Source organism: Asterias amurensis, chromosome 7 (assembly GCF_032118995.1).
Source record: "Asterias amurensis chromosome 7, ASM3211899v1".
Lineage (NCBI taxonomy): Eukaryota > Metazoa > Echinodermata > Asteroidea > Forcipulatida > Asteriidae > Asterias > Asterias amurensis.
The window spans coordinates 11,540,961-11,557,467 of record NC_092654.1 but is presented as its reverse complement, the minus strand read 5'-3'; the positions used below and the strand labels follow the sequence as shown (position 1 = coordinate 11,557,467).

Below are 16,507 nucleotides of genomic sequence, written 5' to 3'. Positions count from 1 at the left end.
TAGAGCCTCGTGAATAATTTGTGTAGGAAAACTAAAAAGTTATGACCTAAGATGAGGGTCATTGCTGACAAATACCATACAGTTACGTAGGTCTGAAACAAGGATGCAAATTTATTGAGGTAGGCCTACATATTTGCTGTCAAAGTAACATCTGCATTTCCAACTTTTGGTGACCCATAGAGTTGAAGATTCCGAGGAGCTTTTAGAAACTGTAGCCTTGTTGCTAGAGAAGTGGATCAAAGATCAGGATTTATTTCAGATTTGAAGAAAATCACAAAGATTTTGTTCACAAAGCAGACACAAAAATTCCTGAATTCAGATCAAAGTCTAACATTTCTCATCTTGGACGATACACGCACACTACACTTTTAAGACATAAATAACTTTGCAGTTGAAATAAAACTCTAAGTTTACACCGTCCTCAGTCAGTGCTAAAGAAGCAACCCAACAAACTTACATTTTACGTTCCAACATTTTACGTTGCAAATGTAGTACAATACAAACAAGCACACTGGTTAATGTTGTGTCTTTCCATAGGTGACTGATTGCAATTGAAATAGACTCCTAACCTGTACAACACTTATCTTCAGTCATTGCTAAACTACAAGTAAGCAAACCAACAAACTTACGTTCCAATCGTAGTAGATACAAACACCTTGGTTAATGCTGTGTCTTTCCATCGAGGTGACTGATTGTCAATTACCTGCACAGCGTAGTATTATGAAGTAATATCCCCAGACATGCCAGCAAAATAAAAATAACCCTGGACAAAGTGAAAGTTTGCCCACCGACATTGACGAGTGAACATGAACCTCATGTCCTGCCCCAAGTTCAAGTCAACAACATAGTTTCAAGGTGATCTAACCGCCATGTGATTGGGGTGGGTGGGTGGTTTCTACTTGATCTCACTGCAAGGGATTTCCCACAAGTTGCCCTCTCTATAATTTTATAGGGGTTCTTTTGGAGTTGGAGTCACGTGCTACATGTGCTGTGTTTGTGTGCCACACACGTGTAATCCACAGGTGATGTTCAAAGTACAATGTATGTTTCAGCTACACAAATAAACATTTTAAAGATGCTCTTTTGAAGCATCATAACATTGGAAGGCATTGACCCTACAGACCATGTGACCTTTGTTTATAAACATGTAGGTGTGACCTTAGTACATTCTTGGGCCTTTCTACCAGGCAAGATACTGCACCTTGGTCATCTGTTATGAGAAAGTTTCATTTTGTGTCATAACTTCCACATACATCCAAGAGCTTGGTATAAAAGTAACAGCTGGCTGAACAAGTTTTAAGATGTGCACCCTTTCATCAGATAAAAAAGTTGCTACAGTTTGACAGTGTGATCTCCATAAAAATTAAAAAAAACGATTTTATGATTTCTTCCATTGAGCTGTGTTCAAATTGTGCATGCAGGAAGTTCAGGCTCTTTTGTATATGATGTCACAGTCACATCCTCTATTGCTCTACCCATGTGACTGCCATTTTAGTTGCATTTTATTTTCACTGCTTCATGTACATTGCAACTTCCTTTTAAGAATAAAGATTTCAAATCCAATGGCCAGCTCACACTAAATTGATCATGACACGTACAAACTCCTGCCCCCTCATTAACCTTCCAAAGACTGCGAAAAAAGGGTCTTATTGAACAATAATAAAAAATAGTGTGATTTATTCTCACTTGGAATTGAGGACAAATTTGTTGTTCACTTGCTTTAAAAAAAAATTAAAAAAATTAAACATCTGAGCTATCTACTTCTGCAATCCAGCTGACATTCTTATGCACCCAAACTGCGCCTTGAACACCCAGCAGGGTGGATACGTGCGCATTACAAGTCTTATTATTATTATTATTATTATTATTATTATTATTATTATTATTATTATTATTATTATTATTATTATTATTATTATTATTATTATTATTATTATTATTATTATTATTATTATTATTATTATTATTATTATTATTAAACTTTCGCAACTGAGGTTCTGAGAAACCACAGTGAATGTCTACCAAATTGTTCACACACAAACTTTCAAATCCCAGATTCTATTACAACAATCTTTGTTTTCTTTCCTTTGTTAAGTGAGGGTTTCATTGTGGCAACAATATTTTAAAAGAAAAAACAATAACTCAAAAAGCTAAAAAAAAAAGTTCAGAAAAATAATACCGCAGATGGTCACAAAAATGTTTTTCAAATACCGATGACAAGTAGTGTAAGGGCTCTCCTATTGTTTCAATTTCTAAAAAAACAAGGACTGAAACACACTTAAGAAACACTTACCCTATTTCGGTCCATTACAATTCCAAGAAATAGATCAAGGCCTATTTCTACAGTCTCCATGATGATAAGAAACCCCTACACTCTGCCAGACACAAAACTGATTGGTATAAATCCTAGGCACACAAATGAGGCAAGCTCCCACCTTACATGGTAAGTTGAACCGAGAGAAACAGACAGAGAAACAGAGGGGGAGAGTTGAGGATCTGCGATGGGAGAATCAAATATGACTACCTGTCACCTTGTCTGCTGCTGAATGAAGCAAAAATGTAGTCCTACAGTAGTGTATCAGTAGACTTATATGTTGACTGGGTGCTAGTTGAACTTGTTCTGTGCAGTAACTGTCGGACTACAGGAAACTAGACTGCGGTCACATCCTCATGCAAGTTTGCAGTAATAATCCAGGAAAAGGTTTTAGGCAAGCAGCAGAGTTCAAACAACATTACCAAACTGCATAAAGTTCACTTGCGCAAGACTTCTTGTATTAGTGGAACCCAACCTTTACGCGATAAGTGTCCCGCATGTGCAGCTGCATAAGATTTTACAAGTTTGGCGACAGGGCTAACCCTTAGCACTAGCAAGCCTACATTTCTAGTAAAAACTGCTATTTAATCCCACTTCTCAAATTGCCCTGTGTGCTACTAAAACTTTACAGCCTACACTTTAAAAATCATAATGCGGAATGTTCCTTCTGTTTCAGATTTGAACAAATTTTTGCTACATGTACATTAAGAAAGTATAATTATTACGGGCTACTACAAAATCCTCAGGGGCGAATCAAATACAAAGTTTACTAGCTCGTTGGACTATAAACAAAAAGCTTTGAAGCGCAAGGCCTGCCTGTAGGCCTACATGTGTTTGTAAAATACATTAATTAATAGCTTTGAACTGCAAAAACTGCAAACTATACTCTAGTGCAAACAAGAAATTATATTCACTAAAATATGTTTCACACAAAATTACAAGTTCGCCTTTAGATGAGAACCCTTGAAGCTTTCTGTGGTCCATGGATATGATGTTACCAATTACCATCATGTGACTCTCAACAGAAGTTTCACAAGATCCTGTCTGACATGTCTGATGGGTTGGGCTGCTACACATAATAAATAGCTAGAGAGCCTAGGTAAACCCATGGTCCTGTTTTGGTGTCCAGGGCTTGGCAGTTTGACAAACCATCCTTTACAAAATACTTATAGTGTAAACATGTGGTCTTGGCCAATTAAAGTTTCAGAGAAAAAAAGTTTATAGCCACTGGGGTGTGTTCAGTTGTCTTTTCTTTGCGATACCCGCCTTGAACTTTTTATTCATTTGAATTAGACCTACATGAAATTAGCTATCAATGTAAACATGGTGGTCTCGGCCAATTAAAGCAACAGAGAACAAAAGTTTATGGCCAAAGGGGGTGTTCAGTTGTCTTTTTTTGCGATTCTTGTCTTGAACTTTTTATCAATTTGAATTACAAGAAATTAGCTATCAATGTAAACATGGTGGTCTCAGCCAATTAAAGTTTTAGTGAACAACAGTTGTTGGCCACAGGGGTGTTTAGTTGTATTTTGTTTGCGATTTTTGTCTTGAACTTTTTATCAACTTGAATTACAAGAAATTATTTATCAATGTAAACATGGTGGTCTCAGCTAATTAAAGTTTTAGTGAACACAAGTTGTTAGCCACAGGGCTGGGGGGTTCAGTTGTATTTTTTTGCGATTGTCTTGCACTTTTTATCAATTTGAATTGCAAGAAATTAGCTACCAATATAAACATGGTGGTCTCTGTTTAGTGAACAAAAGTTTATAGCCACAGGGGGTGTTCAGTTGTCTTTTTTTGAGATTCTTGTTTTGAACTTTTTATTCATTTGAATTACACAAAATTAGCTATCAAGAAAATTCAATTGTTTATTTCATTGGCGAGTTGTGGCTGATCCATTAAAAGCACTGTACTCAAGCTCTGCTGTTTCTGGTAGGCAGAGAGTGGGTTTGAGTCCCTATAGTGACACTACCATAGTTGCATTGCCCTTGGGTTGGGTTAAGCAGTGGATCCTGTGATTTGAAGGTACTACAACTTACATGATGCATCACACCAAGCACCAAGTTTATAAAACTTTCTGAAAGATTTTGCAATGTATTGGATGCAATGTATTTGACGCAATGTATTGGATGCAATGTATTGGATGCTTTGTGGTAAATTGGTGGGGGTGTAATGGACATGATTGTTACCAAACACTGTATTCTGATAATTAAAACTCACAAAATGGAAAGTCCCAGTGAGATGTGCTTTCATTCCTATTGATGAAACTTACCATTGAAGTAAAATATGAAAAGCTAAAAAGAAATTGTTCTGCTTATTATAACAACCCCAAAATGATGAAATAAACATGGATCCATGGAAACTTCTATTCAATCCGAGTCTCCAATTGTATCATGTAATACATGACATCAAATGGATACTTGCAAAGACTTGCAAGGCACAAGAAAGAGAGGCAGACAGAGAAAAAAAGTGGGAGGACAACATCCTGGAGTGGCAGGCCTGATGCTATAAATGACTCCTTGAGTAAGTCCGAGTATCGAGAGGGTCGGAGGAAACTGACAAGTTGACAAGTCTTTAAGGGGTGCCCCCACGGTCAGAAGACTACGGGATAGGAAACAGGTAACAAGTCATATCCAGTATGATGTTGTTAAAAACTTGCAAAAAAAAATGAAATTGGGAATCTCTCACTCAACTGAGTGCTAAATTATCCATGACATCTATGTCCAACAATGTACACATACCAGAGGGGGTACCATTTCAGAAACTTGAAGGGCATTTAAATAGTTTCTATTGTGTGAAGTGCAATGAATCAATAGACATTCTTATGCACACCCTCCATTAACCAAGTGCTTCTTTACTCAATGTAATAAAGTTAGCTACGTACAGTTATTATGCATTCTAGCATATCATTGTGCCCTGTGTGCTGAACCAACTGAGAGAATACAACAATGGCCGCCTCTGGTGTTATTTCCTATTCTGAGAGGGCTGATGATTGGCTTAAAACCACACCATATTTCCAGGAATGCAATTGGTCATAAATGACCTCATTGTGTTTATCTTTCCCCTGGTCAAGTTGCAAAAGATATCTTCCCAAATCCCAATTACATCATCTTTGGAAATAAATGTTTGTGTGTGACATCATGGAGGAAGATGACATATAGGGCCTTCTTTGTATGTCTAGTGGGAGCAGGGCCTGAATTTGACACTGGACCATAGGCCCTCGACAAGTGATTTTAGCCTTGGGTCAGTGAAATCATAACCTAAGAAGTCCAGCTGGCTTGTGTTTTTTCAACTGACATGATTGAATAATAATTACTGTGTAAAATCTTTAACAGAAAGAATAACCAAATGATCACTTTGAGTCTGGTAATTGTACATTGTACAATTCTGTTGAGTATCAAAATGTACTAACCCATTCCCCAACACAAATGAGATAACCTTCTCTATAAATGTAGAAAGTTCATATTAAGAATCTGCAGCCGATTTCACGACACTTTACGCAAGTGCGTAAGTCCACTTTGCGCAATGTTTATGGCGCAACTTGCGCCGTAAACGTTGCGCAATTGTACTTACGCAGTTGCGTAAAGTTTCGTGAAATTGGCTGCTGGTCTTGTAAAATAAATTTGAAGACTACAGAGGAAATGCTATCAATGCTATCATTAGTATTACAACGCCTTTCAGAATATCCAATGTTTAAAAGTTTTGACATTATTTCAAAATTATGTTGAACCCCTCATCCATTCAATGTTTTATTTTCAAAAACATTGACTGACTATCCCTATTAAAAAATTGATAAAGCACTGATAAAGTGTTTTTTCTATTTACAGTGTATTGTACTGCACTGTTGGTCAGAATACATGCAAGGTGGAAAAGGTTGACCGATGACAACAGAACAGCACAGACAAAATGGAAAACTTTCTTTTTGCTAACCTTCTGTTGATCCGCCTGCATGTACTTGTAATTTGGGAAAAAATACACAAAATATGCAGGGCTTGAAATATCCTGCGGGACCCACAGCATTTGCCATGGTGTCCCTTACAAATTTACATTGTCCTAATTAGAAGTGCCTCTTATCAGAGGGAAATTGCTGCGCCCCTCCAAGAGCGAAGCTCAAGGCCTGATGTATGACTATAAGGACAGGTCAGCCGGCTGTTGACCTTAAGTGTTTAGAAAAGGACAGTACTCAATGAAGTGTAACCAGGTCTGGGCCATCTCACCTGGTTACTATACTGGTCAGTGAAAAATGCAAGCTGCAACCAACCATGAAGGCACACAATTCCACGAACTCATAAAATTAGAACGTGCATCATACATGGTCATTGTACAGGTAGTTGTCACACAGTCTCTTTAGTTTTAGTATAAAAACTGTGAACTGAACGTCTGTATGGCATACATTGTACGTACCTACTGGATACTTGATAAAACCATTTAGATGCCAGGCCTCAAAATAACCCACAGCACCCACAGCAATAAGCCACTTGCGAGTTAGATTTAAATAATGTCTGGTACAATGACTCGCTTGGTTTCAATGCACTGTTTACATTTGAATTCCTCAGACTATCAAGACAGTTGCTACGCCGTGTGATTAGGGGCAAGCTTTTGCGTAGTTATGTAAGAGACGGTGAACACCCATACACAATTCTGAATGGATGTTTATAGCACAATGGTACCAGGGTTTGCTCATCCTGGAGGTTGCTACACAAAAGCTTGCCCCTAATCACGTGCCGTAGCAACTGTCTCGATAGTCTGAGGAATTCAATCGAAAGGGTGCTATGTAACTAAGCAAGTCATTGTACCAGACGATATTCAAATTTAACTCGCAAATGGCTTATTGACATGGTGCCCTGTCCTTTTGCTGTGGTGCCCTTTGCAAAGTTCCTTTACAAATTTAGAAGTTCCTCATGGCTTAGAAGTGCCCCAAACCTGAACCAGAGGAATTCTATTTGAGGAATACATCCATGTTTCATAGCTTTCCTTTTTAAAGCTTTGTTGTGTTCCTATAACATTTCACAACAACCCCAATTGTTACAGTTGATCATGTCAGTGCATTTAAATTACATCATCACATTTTCCCCCAAAACCAAAAGTATGATTGAAATAAACACAAGTTGCACTAAAGTACCGAGCTGTTCACACAACGATAGACTTTAGGTCCAGCTATTGTTCAAAACCGAAAGTTGACTTCCCGTTCCCACATAGATCACATTCTTCAACCCTACTGTTGTGACATCTATGGGAACAGCAAGCTTGGACCATGGACTCTCAACTGGCACACACTAATATTACAATGTGTTCTTCAGTGCACAACATTTAGCGCACCTTGCTCTGTGGTTTAATCTTTCAACACTGGAATTTCATGCCTCCCCAGAGATTATTTGGGGAAAGTTTCTCTTACTTTTTTGACATTGGTTGTAAGTTTTGAGAAACTTACACTCAATGCTTCATAATAGGTGGGGGTTGGGGGGGGGGGGGGTGTAATGTACATTAAATGCAATGCATACATGTACATACGTATGTGTAGTAGTGAACATTCCATTGATTTGAGCTACAGACATGAAGTGTACAAGAAGCGGATTTTCCGATCTCTTCTTCTGCAATTTGCTATAGAACTTACATCATTGGCAAAGTAAACTTGCGTTTTCGTGAATCTCCGATAAAAATCACAAACTTTGGAATTTGAACAACTGAAACTAATGAAAACAATAAGTTAAGTTTTCTAAACTGTTTGTTTACAATACTTTGTCAAATCTTTGTCTAAATAAACAATATGCACGCAACGTTCTTTGATAATGTTTACATAATATAGGCCTATTTTAAGACACTGACGATTTGATTATGTACAAATCCATCGTCTACATGTACGTAGACCTACATGTAGTCTGGTACACAATGTGTTTTAGGACTCTCAGCCCTGTACATACGTACAAGGGCACCCAGGCATTTTCTCCCTTTATGAAGAAATTGTAAATTTCTACTTTGAAGAGCATTTCAAGACTTCTGAAAGTATTGTTTTAATGCTTTGAAGCTTTGACACAATTTCTTTCCTCTTGTCTCAAGCCAAACCATGTACACACATGCAGGACGTACTACATCTTCAATCATTTGAAGGCTTCACTTACAAAGGAAGAAGAAGAAGCTGAACAACCATTAAATAATAGTGTACACTGCGAGTTGTTTTGTGTTACTAGTTAGAAATGAAAGTTAACACGTTCTGTCGCTTCTCAAATGTGGTTTACTTAAATCGGAACTGCTTATCGGGCCAATTTACACTGGTCAGCCTCTTAGAAAAAAATTCTAGAGATTTTCCAGTTAACGTGGCTTACATTCATGGCAAGTTAAGGACCAAAAATGACGGTTATAAACATTTTGGTACCTGTACATAAACATTGCTTCTCATAAATTAAAATAATACGTTGTATTTTAATAAAGACAAACAACATAGTCATGCCTGATGTGTAAATTGTGTGTACAAATATTACACACTGTACATCAAGGGTCGAAATTGCCACTAGCCCGCTAGCCCGGGACTACCAGATTTACAGCCGGGCTACTAATTTTTCCAGTTTTATAGCCCGACGGGCTAGTGGAAAAATAATGCAAAAATCATCATCACTAACAATAAAGAACTATGTTATTGGTGTATTGTAAAGTTTGAGCCGTGACGCGAGACATATAATGTGTCTTTCGGGCTACCAAAATCTAATCAGGGCTACTAAAAATTATTGGTCACTAGCCCTGCTGACTACCATGGAAATACACTTAATTTCGACCCCTGTACATCCACACAAATACCTAATGTACTAATAACCAATATCCAGTCAAATTGACAGAAGTGACCATGCCTACCACTATACACGCGCATACCCAAAAGCTCAACTGTTCAATCGCTAACAATACATTGTGTGGGCGGGGGAAGCAAAATGGATTTTCATTAATGCCCACGCAGCACTGAGAAAACTACACAGGACTCAATATTGTTAGTTTTTAAAACACAAATTTACATTTTTACAGGAAGATCGATGGAAAGTGCTCATCCGCTAAGCCCCCTCCCACCTTAGCAACTGTCAAACAACGACACCCACGTGGGCAACGGGTACAATGTACATGTAGTACGTCTCTCTGCAAGGCTCCACACCCAGAAGAAATGACGCAGCAATCAAAATGTAAGAAAAATCTGTAACAGCACTGTATAAATGTGAGACCTTCGAGCACGCGGTTACAGATTGTGATTTGTCTAGAAAGGCAATTGGTGGGGGAGGGGGAGGGGGGGATGGGATGAAGCTAAAATGATCAATCTATTGACATCCACTTTCTTGTGCACCAAAGTCACAAGCCTGGAATGAAAATTAAGAAAGGAAAAATGTATCGACGGAAAACCCAGGAAAAAACTTTCTTCAGAAAATGCATGGTGGCTACATTTTTTCATCCTTATGTGTTTAAATATATAGAGCTAAGAAAAACGATGGAATTTTGAATGCGATAACAGAACCTGCTAAAAACAATCACAACAGTGTCCATAATAAAAAGTACAAGAAAGTTCTTGTAGACATACTTTATTTGTTAAATATGGCATGTCAGGGGTGAGTCTGGTGCACTAGACTGAAACTTTGGTGTTTCTGGTCAACAGAGTGCTGGGTTCAAGTCCTGTTCTTGACACTTATGTATTTTCAAAGCAGAATGCAATCCACATGTGGGATGGTATTTTTACTGGTAACCTGAATTTGGTAACTTTGTTTTGCTTAGCAAATTTGCTTTAAGCAGGTCTGGGAACTAGGTGCTCATGTTGTCAAACTCAAGACAACGTAAACATGCAAACAAGTTTACAGTACATCGGGTCTTTCCCCCCCCCAAAAAAATACTGTTTCCTGTAACATGAGCTGTAAAAATAGCGGTCAGTAAGTAGGATTTTACCAATATTATTTCAGTAAATATTGAATACACACTAGGCCTACATGTATTAGATGTACACTTACATTGTAATGTGCACCCCCAAAGTAAAGTTCGTCGACCATAAAGAAGTTGACCTACATATTATGTGTACAGTATGTATGTATCTGCAATTGTCTTGTTATTAAATTATTATGAAGTGGGATATAAACTGAACAAATTCAAACCTTAGAACAATTTATCAAAAACTTGATTTGCTACCACATCAGATTTGGTAACAAATCAAGTTTTTGATAAATTGTTTGAAGGTTTTAGAGAGAGGGAAAACAAACAATTTCAATCTGACAAAATAATGTTTCTGCATGAAACTGATTATTCTTCCAGCATGGACATGCACTGTTACAACTGTTCCAGATTTTCGTAAATTTTCTAAAAAAAGGTACCACATTTTATAATGAAATTTTCAAACAACATGAAAACAACCAAAGGTATACTTTGCCTTTAAAACATGATCACTGAGCAATATACACAAAAGCACCTCATTATTTAAAATAAATAAATAAACAAATGCTAGACAAACGCAAATGTTTTGCCCTCCAGCGTTTTGTTAAATGTTTAAATGTCAAGGGGGTAGGCATTCCATGTAGGTAGGTCAAGTCACATGGTCAAACTTAATAACTGACCACTTAAAAGCGCCCCCTTAGGCTTTGAATGCTGGAATCATCAACAAACAATTTAGTGTGCGAAAAAGAAAGAGAGAGAGGGGGAGAGAAGGTCGAGAGAAAACTAAAAAACTGATATTCAGAATGCGCACATTAATTTACATTGCATTTGACAATCTAAAAGGTTCACCATGTGGTATTAAACTTGGTGAAAAGATTCAGGATACAATTATAATATTAATATCTACCATTACGCCTACACAGAGTGTGTTTGGAGTGGACAAGGCTGTGTGGGTGTGTAGTTTGCTCTTTGCAAATATTACCGTAATGCTGTGGGGGTGGGGTTTGGGGGGGTTGTGTTTTTTATTTTCTTCAGATGATACGCATACGCCCATCTTGTTAATTAGGCACTCTTTTGATCCTATAAATTTTGGTATCAACTTTTTGTTTGGTTTCTGTTCCTCTCCAGACTTTTGGTAGATTTTTCTAGAAAGATGGTGCTTTAGAAATGCTTATTATTATTATGGTTATAAAATTATGTTAGAAGTCATGAAGTTGGATTAGAACATTTCCTTGATGTTGAGGATACATCTTTGTTTTTTCTCTTTGGACTATGGACGATGGTTTACACCTACGTTACCATTTTAATGAAAATCCACTGCCAGAAATATCAGTCTACGTAAATGTTGTCTGAAAAATAAATGTATTCAAAAATCAACTTATTATTATCCTCCATGGTTTTCATTCATGCAAATCATCGCAAATCAGCCGGGAAAAAAATATGACACTTTGCCAATGTATTACATACACAATGAACTGCTTCTCTCCGACTTGTAAACATTATTATCAAACCTTTTCATGAACTTGAAAAACTTTAATCAAACATTACAGGCAGATCATCATTTTTTTTTAAACCTAAGTCAATTTTTTGGTGCCAAGGGTACAAAATGTAGACTAAATAGTTCTCCTTTTTTGTTTTTTTTCTTACAAATGGTGGATCTTTAGAGCCTTCTAAAGTTTTATGAAACTCTAAACAAAATTTTTGTACTCTCAAGCTATATTGTTATACATGTAGTCCATAAAGTACATCGCTATTGTGTTCTCTCAGGTAGTTGCAATTATTTACTCTTTTATTGAGTAATTTCTTTCTGGTTTACTGTGCCATGAGATCTTTTGTGATGGACCCTGGCGCATTCTAAACACTATACAAAATTTGTCAATTTTGGCACTACTGTAGTAGTACATGTAGTAAGCCTGATGCTTTGTTCGTGTAAGGTCAATGTACTTTTTTTATGGTAAAGGGCTCTAGTCTTGATGGAATTCTTAAATTTAAGATTTTTAATGTAAGACGCTAGTAGGCCTATTATTAAGAATAAGTTATTATTAATCAATGGACACAAAGGCAGGACTCCTACGGGAGATTCCTGCTACCCCTCACCCCCCCCCCCCCCAATAAGTTGAAATGTGTAGCAATGCATCTAATAGAGCCATCTTTGGAATTAAAATTCCTGCAGGCCATGTTAATTGAACATTCATAAATACCTCAGACAGTTTCGCTATTCCTATTGGTGTAGAGCGCGTCACGTGGGTGTGTATAAACCTTTGTTTATGACCGGTAAAAAGTGTTAATTCATGGGCGTGACACGCGACCTTGCACCTGTTCTAATAAGACAGTTTCTTCATTCCTATTGGTCGAGAGCAACGGCTGAAACAGTAGTGCCACATCACGCGATACGCGATACGTGCGACGCACACAGCATTCCCTTATAAGGAGTTGTTAACCCGAGGGCGGCGGAGGGCTTTACCATTTCATAGCTGGAGGGATGTTGTGTTGAAAGAAATCATTTAACAATTATAATTTTTGCATTTATTTACTTTTTAACCGACAATGTGATGATGTTTTTGACCGAAAAGCTATTATGAATGGGAATCAAAAGAATTTACCTTGACATCGTCTCGGTAAAATTATCAAGAACCAGGCCTCGTTGGGATTAAACCACTAGTTGAAAACCTCTTCACCACACATTGATTCCCTTAATAAAACATTGTGATTGTGCGAGGGGGAGGGGGAGGGTCAACATTTCGAATGAAAATCAAAACCATTGTACAGCATTATTTGTAAAATTTTAGTTAGGCCAAGGAAAACAGATAAATAGCTAATTAATTAATTACTTTCAACACAACTGAAAAGGGAAAATACCGTCCAACCAGGACGAGACAGCAAACTGATAGCTCTGACACAAAATACACGTCATAAATACTCTTCACGCAACCCAGTGTAGGCCTACATGGTGTAACAAATAAACATAAGACGTGCAGTAATGCACGAAACCATGCACACAATAAAATATGGCACTCCACCGTTCGGTTTATTCCCACACTATGTAAAATTTAAAAAATATGTATTTCTACGATCTAAAAAGGAAATTTTTTCTAACCATATTGAGGTACTAACCTTACTCATTTCCTATGCGGTTTTGCAGACATTTCCAGCGAACCCTTACACCTAAAACTGTCAAACATGATGCAGGATATAATGTCGATCATCCGCCCAAACCGTTGCTGCCTTCATGCCGTGCAACTCAATTAGGGCAATGTGATTATTTACAACGTGTAGTTGATGTCACTCTCAAGTAGTTTGTTCACCACCCCCCCCGGTTCACCCGGCAAATAATGTGACAATTTATTGTTCAGCTCTCCAATTGTATTTTTACGTTATATTAAGCATAACATACTACTCAACACATACAACATTTTTACTATTACTAGGAGGGAGGGAGGGGTGGGTGGGGGCAGAGGATCGAAAAATAAAACCTGAACTTGTAAGAGGTACGGTGGGGTGGGCGCCCTCTCTTGAAAGAAAGTTCGTCACATCGTCGGGGGGGGGGGGGGGGGGGTGTACGTGGGGCGGATCCAGTCATCCTTTGTGGAAATACGTTGTAATTTCTGACACAACGGCTGTCGAGAATTTGTTTTATAACGACGACCATTCAAAACAGTCTCCATTTTTTACCCAAGTTAGTAATAGACCTATTTCGTCAATTATTTTAAATAGGTCATTAAAAAAAATGAATGGGCATCTTACATTAATGACCATGTGCATCTCACTATATAGAGGGGGAGACTTTCCCTCTTCCAAAAATTAATATCGGTCTCACCCTTTGGATGAAGGGAGGGAGTGGGACCGATCTAATTTTTTCACGCGTCTTTCCTGTCCTCCATTTTTGAGTCAAGAACACAAAAGAGCTTTTTTTTTACTACCCAAAAAAAAAGAAAAAGGAGTGGAAATAGACGATGCACACTGCCGACGGCGACAAACGCTTGTTGTAAGCATAGCCTATTTCTACCTCCATAATGTTGTAAGCGACATGCAAAAACTATTATAAGCCCCAATGTTGCGGTAGAAAGGAACGGTAGTTCAACAGGAAGCCCAAACTTTAGACAAAATTAATTATATCTCCTGACAACATGAAAGTCAAGATTGTGGCATATTTTGTTTAGCTTACAGCTCTTCTAACATAATAAAACATCCGTTTTGAAACTTTCTTCCCCGGTGTCCCAGGCAATTCTGTCATTCTGCCCCCTGAGGAATTTAACAACATGGTCTGGAGGGAAGAGCATGAGCATTCAAAAGAGGACAGAAGCTCCTGCCACACCAGTTCATAACAGGAAGTTCAAAGTTTATCATGATGTCAGATCCACTTTAAAGTTTTGGAACTCGCAATCAAAGCAATCTATCAGCAAAACATCTCTGTGTTTTGCTCACACACACAAAATTGTTAAAGTTTCAGCATGTAGTAGTGCACCCTTCAGTGTGTTAAAACTGCGCCCTCTGTCGCCGAATCATCAGTAATTTTTAAGGTATAATTGTGAACTTGGTCCGTGACAATGTTTGGTACGTGACAATCAGTGCAAAGGTTTTAACTTCGGGAAGAATCTTGGCAAAAGGGAAGTGTTAATTATCAATGCTCAACAGGATTACTTTCACCTTTGACGATTCAACCAGCTGTTGTTTGATTGGACAGTGAACCTTTGATGTAAAACAAAAATGTTCTAATATTCATCTGTCATTAGAGAAAAAGATCACTACTGACTGACTGAAGAAGACATTAAAATAAAATAAAATGTGAAGCAATTTGTAAAACCTGATGCTAAACATCCGGCCATGAATTGTGTATTGCTATGTTCCAAGAACAGTACAGACAGGAAATTAAATTTAGTTTGAATCTATATTATTCTATATACTGGATCGAGGATATAATAAAGCATAGGCCTACACAGCAATCAGAGCAGTAGTGCAGCCAAAATGGTTTTCCACTTGAGCATTGAGGCAATTTATTCCAGAGTGGTGTGGGGCAATTATTCCAGAGTGGTGTGGGGCAAATTATTCCAGAGTGGTATGGGGCAAATTATTCCAGAGTGGTGTGGGGCAATTTGTTCAAGAGTGGTGAGGGGCAATTTGTTCCAGAGTGTGGGGCAATTTATTCCAGAGTGGTGTGGGGCAAATTATTCCAGAGTGGTGTGGGGCAAATTATTCCTCAGTGGTGTGGGCAATTTATTCCAGAATGGTGCGGGAGAAATTTATTCCAGAGTGGTGTGGGGCAATTTTGTTCCTCTCTTTTAGTGCACATATAGCTAGTTCTTTTTCGTAGAGGCACCATGGGGGTGTCCCAGGTAATTCCATCCGCCTGAGATTTATTAATAAATTATTAACATGGGCTGGACAAAAGAGGGCGCTATCCCCGAAAGTACTTTGTACATGTTGCCATAACGGGGGCGGGGGATAGAATCTCCGGGAGTGGGGGTGGTAGAACTTCTCTTGTCACAGGGCGCTGCAGCGTTTTTACAGATTGTGCCAAATGTTCCCAGCCAGACCCGCCCCCTCTCCTCTCCCACTGTGGACAACAAAGCTGAATAACATTTTTTAACATCGGTGATGGATTGATAGTTTTGGAAAAGCTATTTCAGATTTTATTCCACATGGCTTTCAGCATGGTTCTGGAGATTCACAGTTAAATCCGACGTGCATGTTTATACATGAACCAATACGGGATAAGGACACGGGACCAGTCTACAAACTATACAACCATGTCATCCATCTCTTGAAATCTTGGGTACACCACCACTAAAACGAACAGCAATAATTACCCATCAAGGAAGCCGCGTTGAAAAGACCTGCCACAATAAAAACCAAGGCATGTAGCATCCTTCCGCACTTCAAATTGTTTTCTTTCCTGTTGTCAATTGAGTAATGACTTCCTACACCTGTTTGTACTTTGATAATTTCCTACGGGAATGACACGCGCGACAACAAGAACAAAACCGAGGCAAAGAGGGTCCGCTACACCGACAAAAAAAACCTTTTATTCTCGTCAACGGTCAAAACTTTTCTGGGTCAACCTCCAACAAAATTAGAGGTATGTGGAAAAGAAGAAAAAAAAAACCAGAGGTATAATTGCATTTTGTTCTAACTTTAAAAGGAACTACTTAATTATGACTTCATCACACGCTTGTCGTTATAACTTAAGTTAAGTACTTTCTCACGTTCAAGAATTCTGTAGTACCTCTGCAAACACAACCCGGTGTTTTACTGTAAAGGCAGGGTACTTTGGCATTTACTTATACATAACAATTCACTTTGTAA

General features: G+C 38.1%; 1 protein-coding gene across 4 annotated transcripts in view; it reads right to left on the bottom strand.

Moving 5' to 3' along the window:
• Nucleotides 1-13,477, bottom strand: part of LOC139939412 (apoptosis regulator R1-like) — a 62,922-nt gene extending 49,445 nt beyond the window's left edge. The window contains exon 1 of one of the 4 annotated variants that reach the window (XM_071935270.1): nt 13,319-13,477. In XM_071935270.1, the coding sequence (XP_071791371.1) occupies nt 13,319-13,327 (9 nt within the window). In that variant the 5' untranslated portion in view covers nt 13,328-13,477. Of the gene's footprint in view, nt 1-629; nt 680-2,293; nt 2,543-13,318 lie in introns of those variants that run through there. The other 3 variants (XM_071935269.1, XM_071935268.1, XM_071935271.1) reach the window with 3 other exon arrangements.
• Between the last annotated feature and the right edge of the window lie 3,030 nt (nt 13,478-16,507).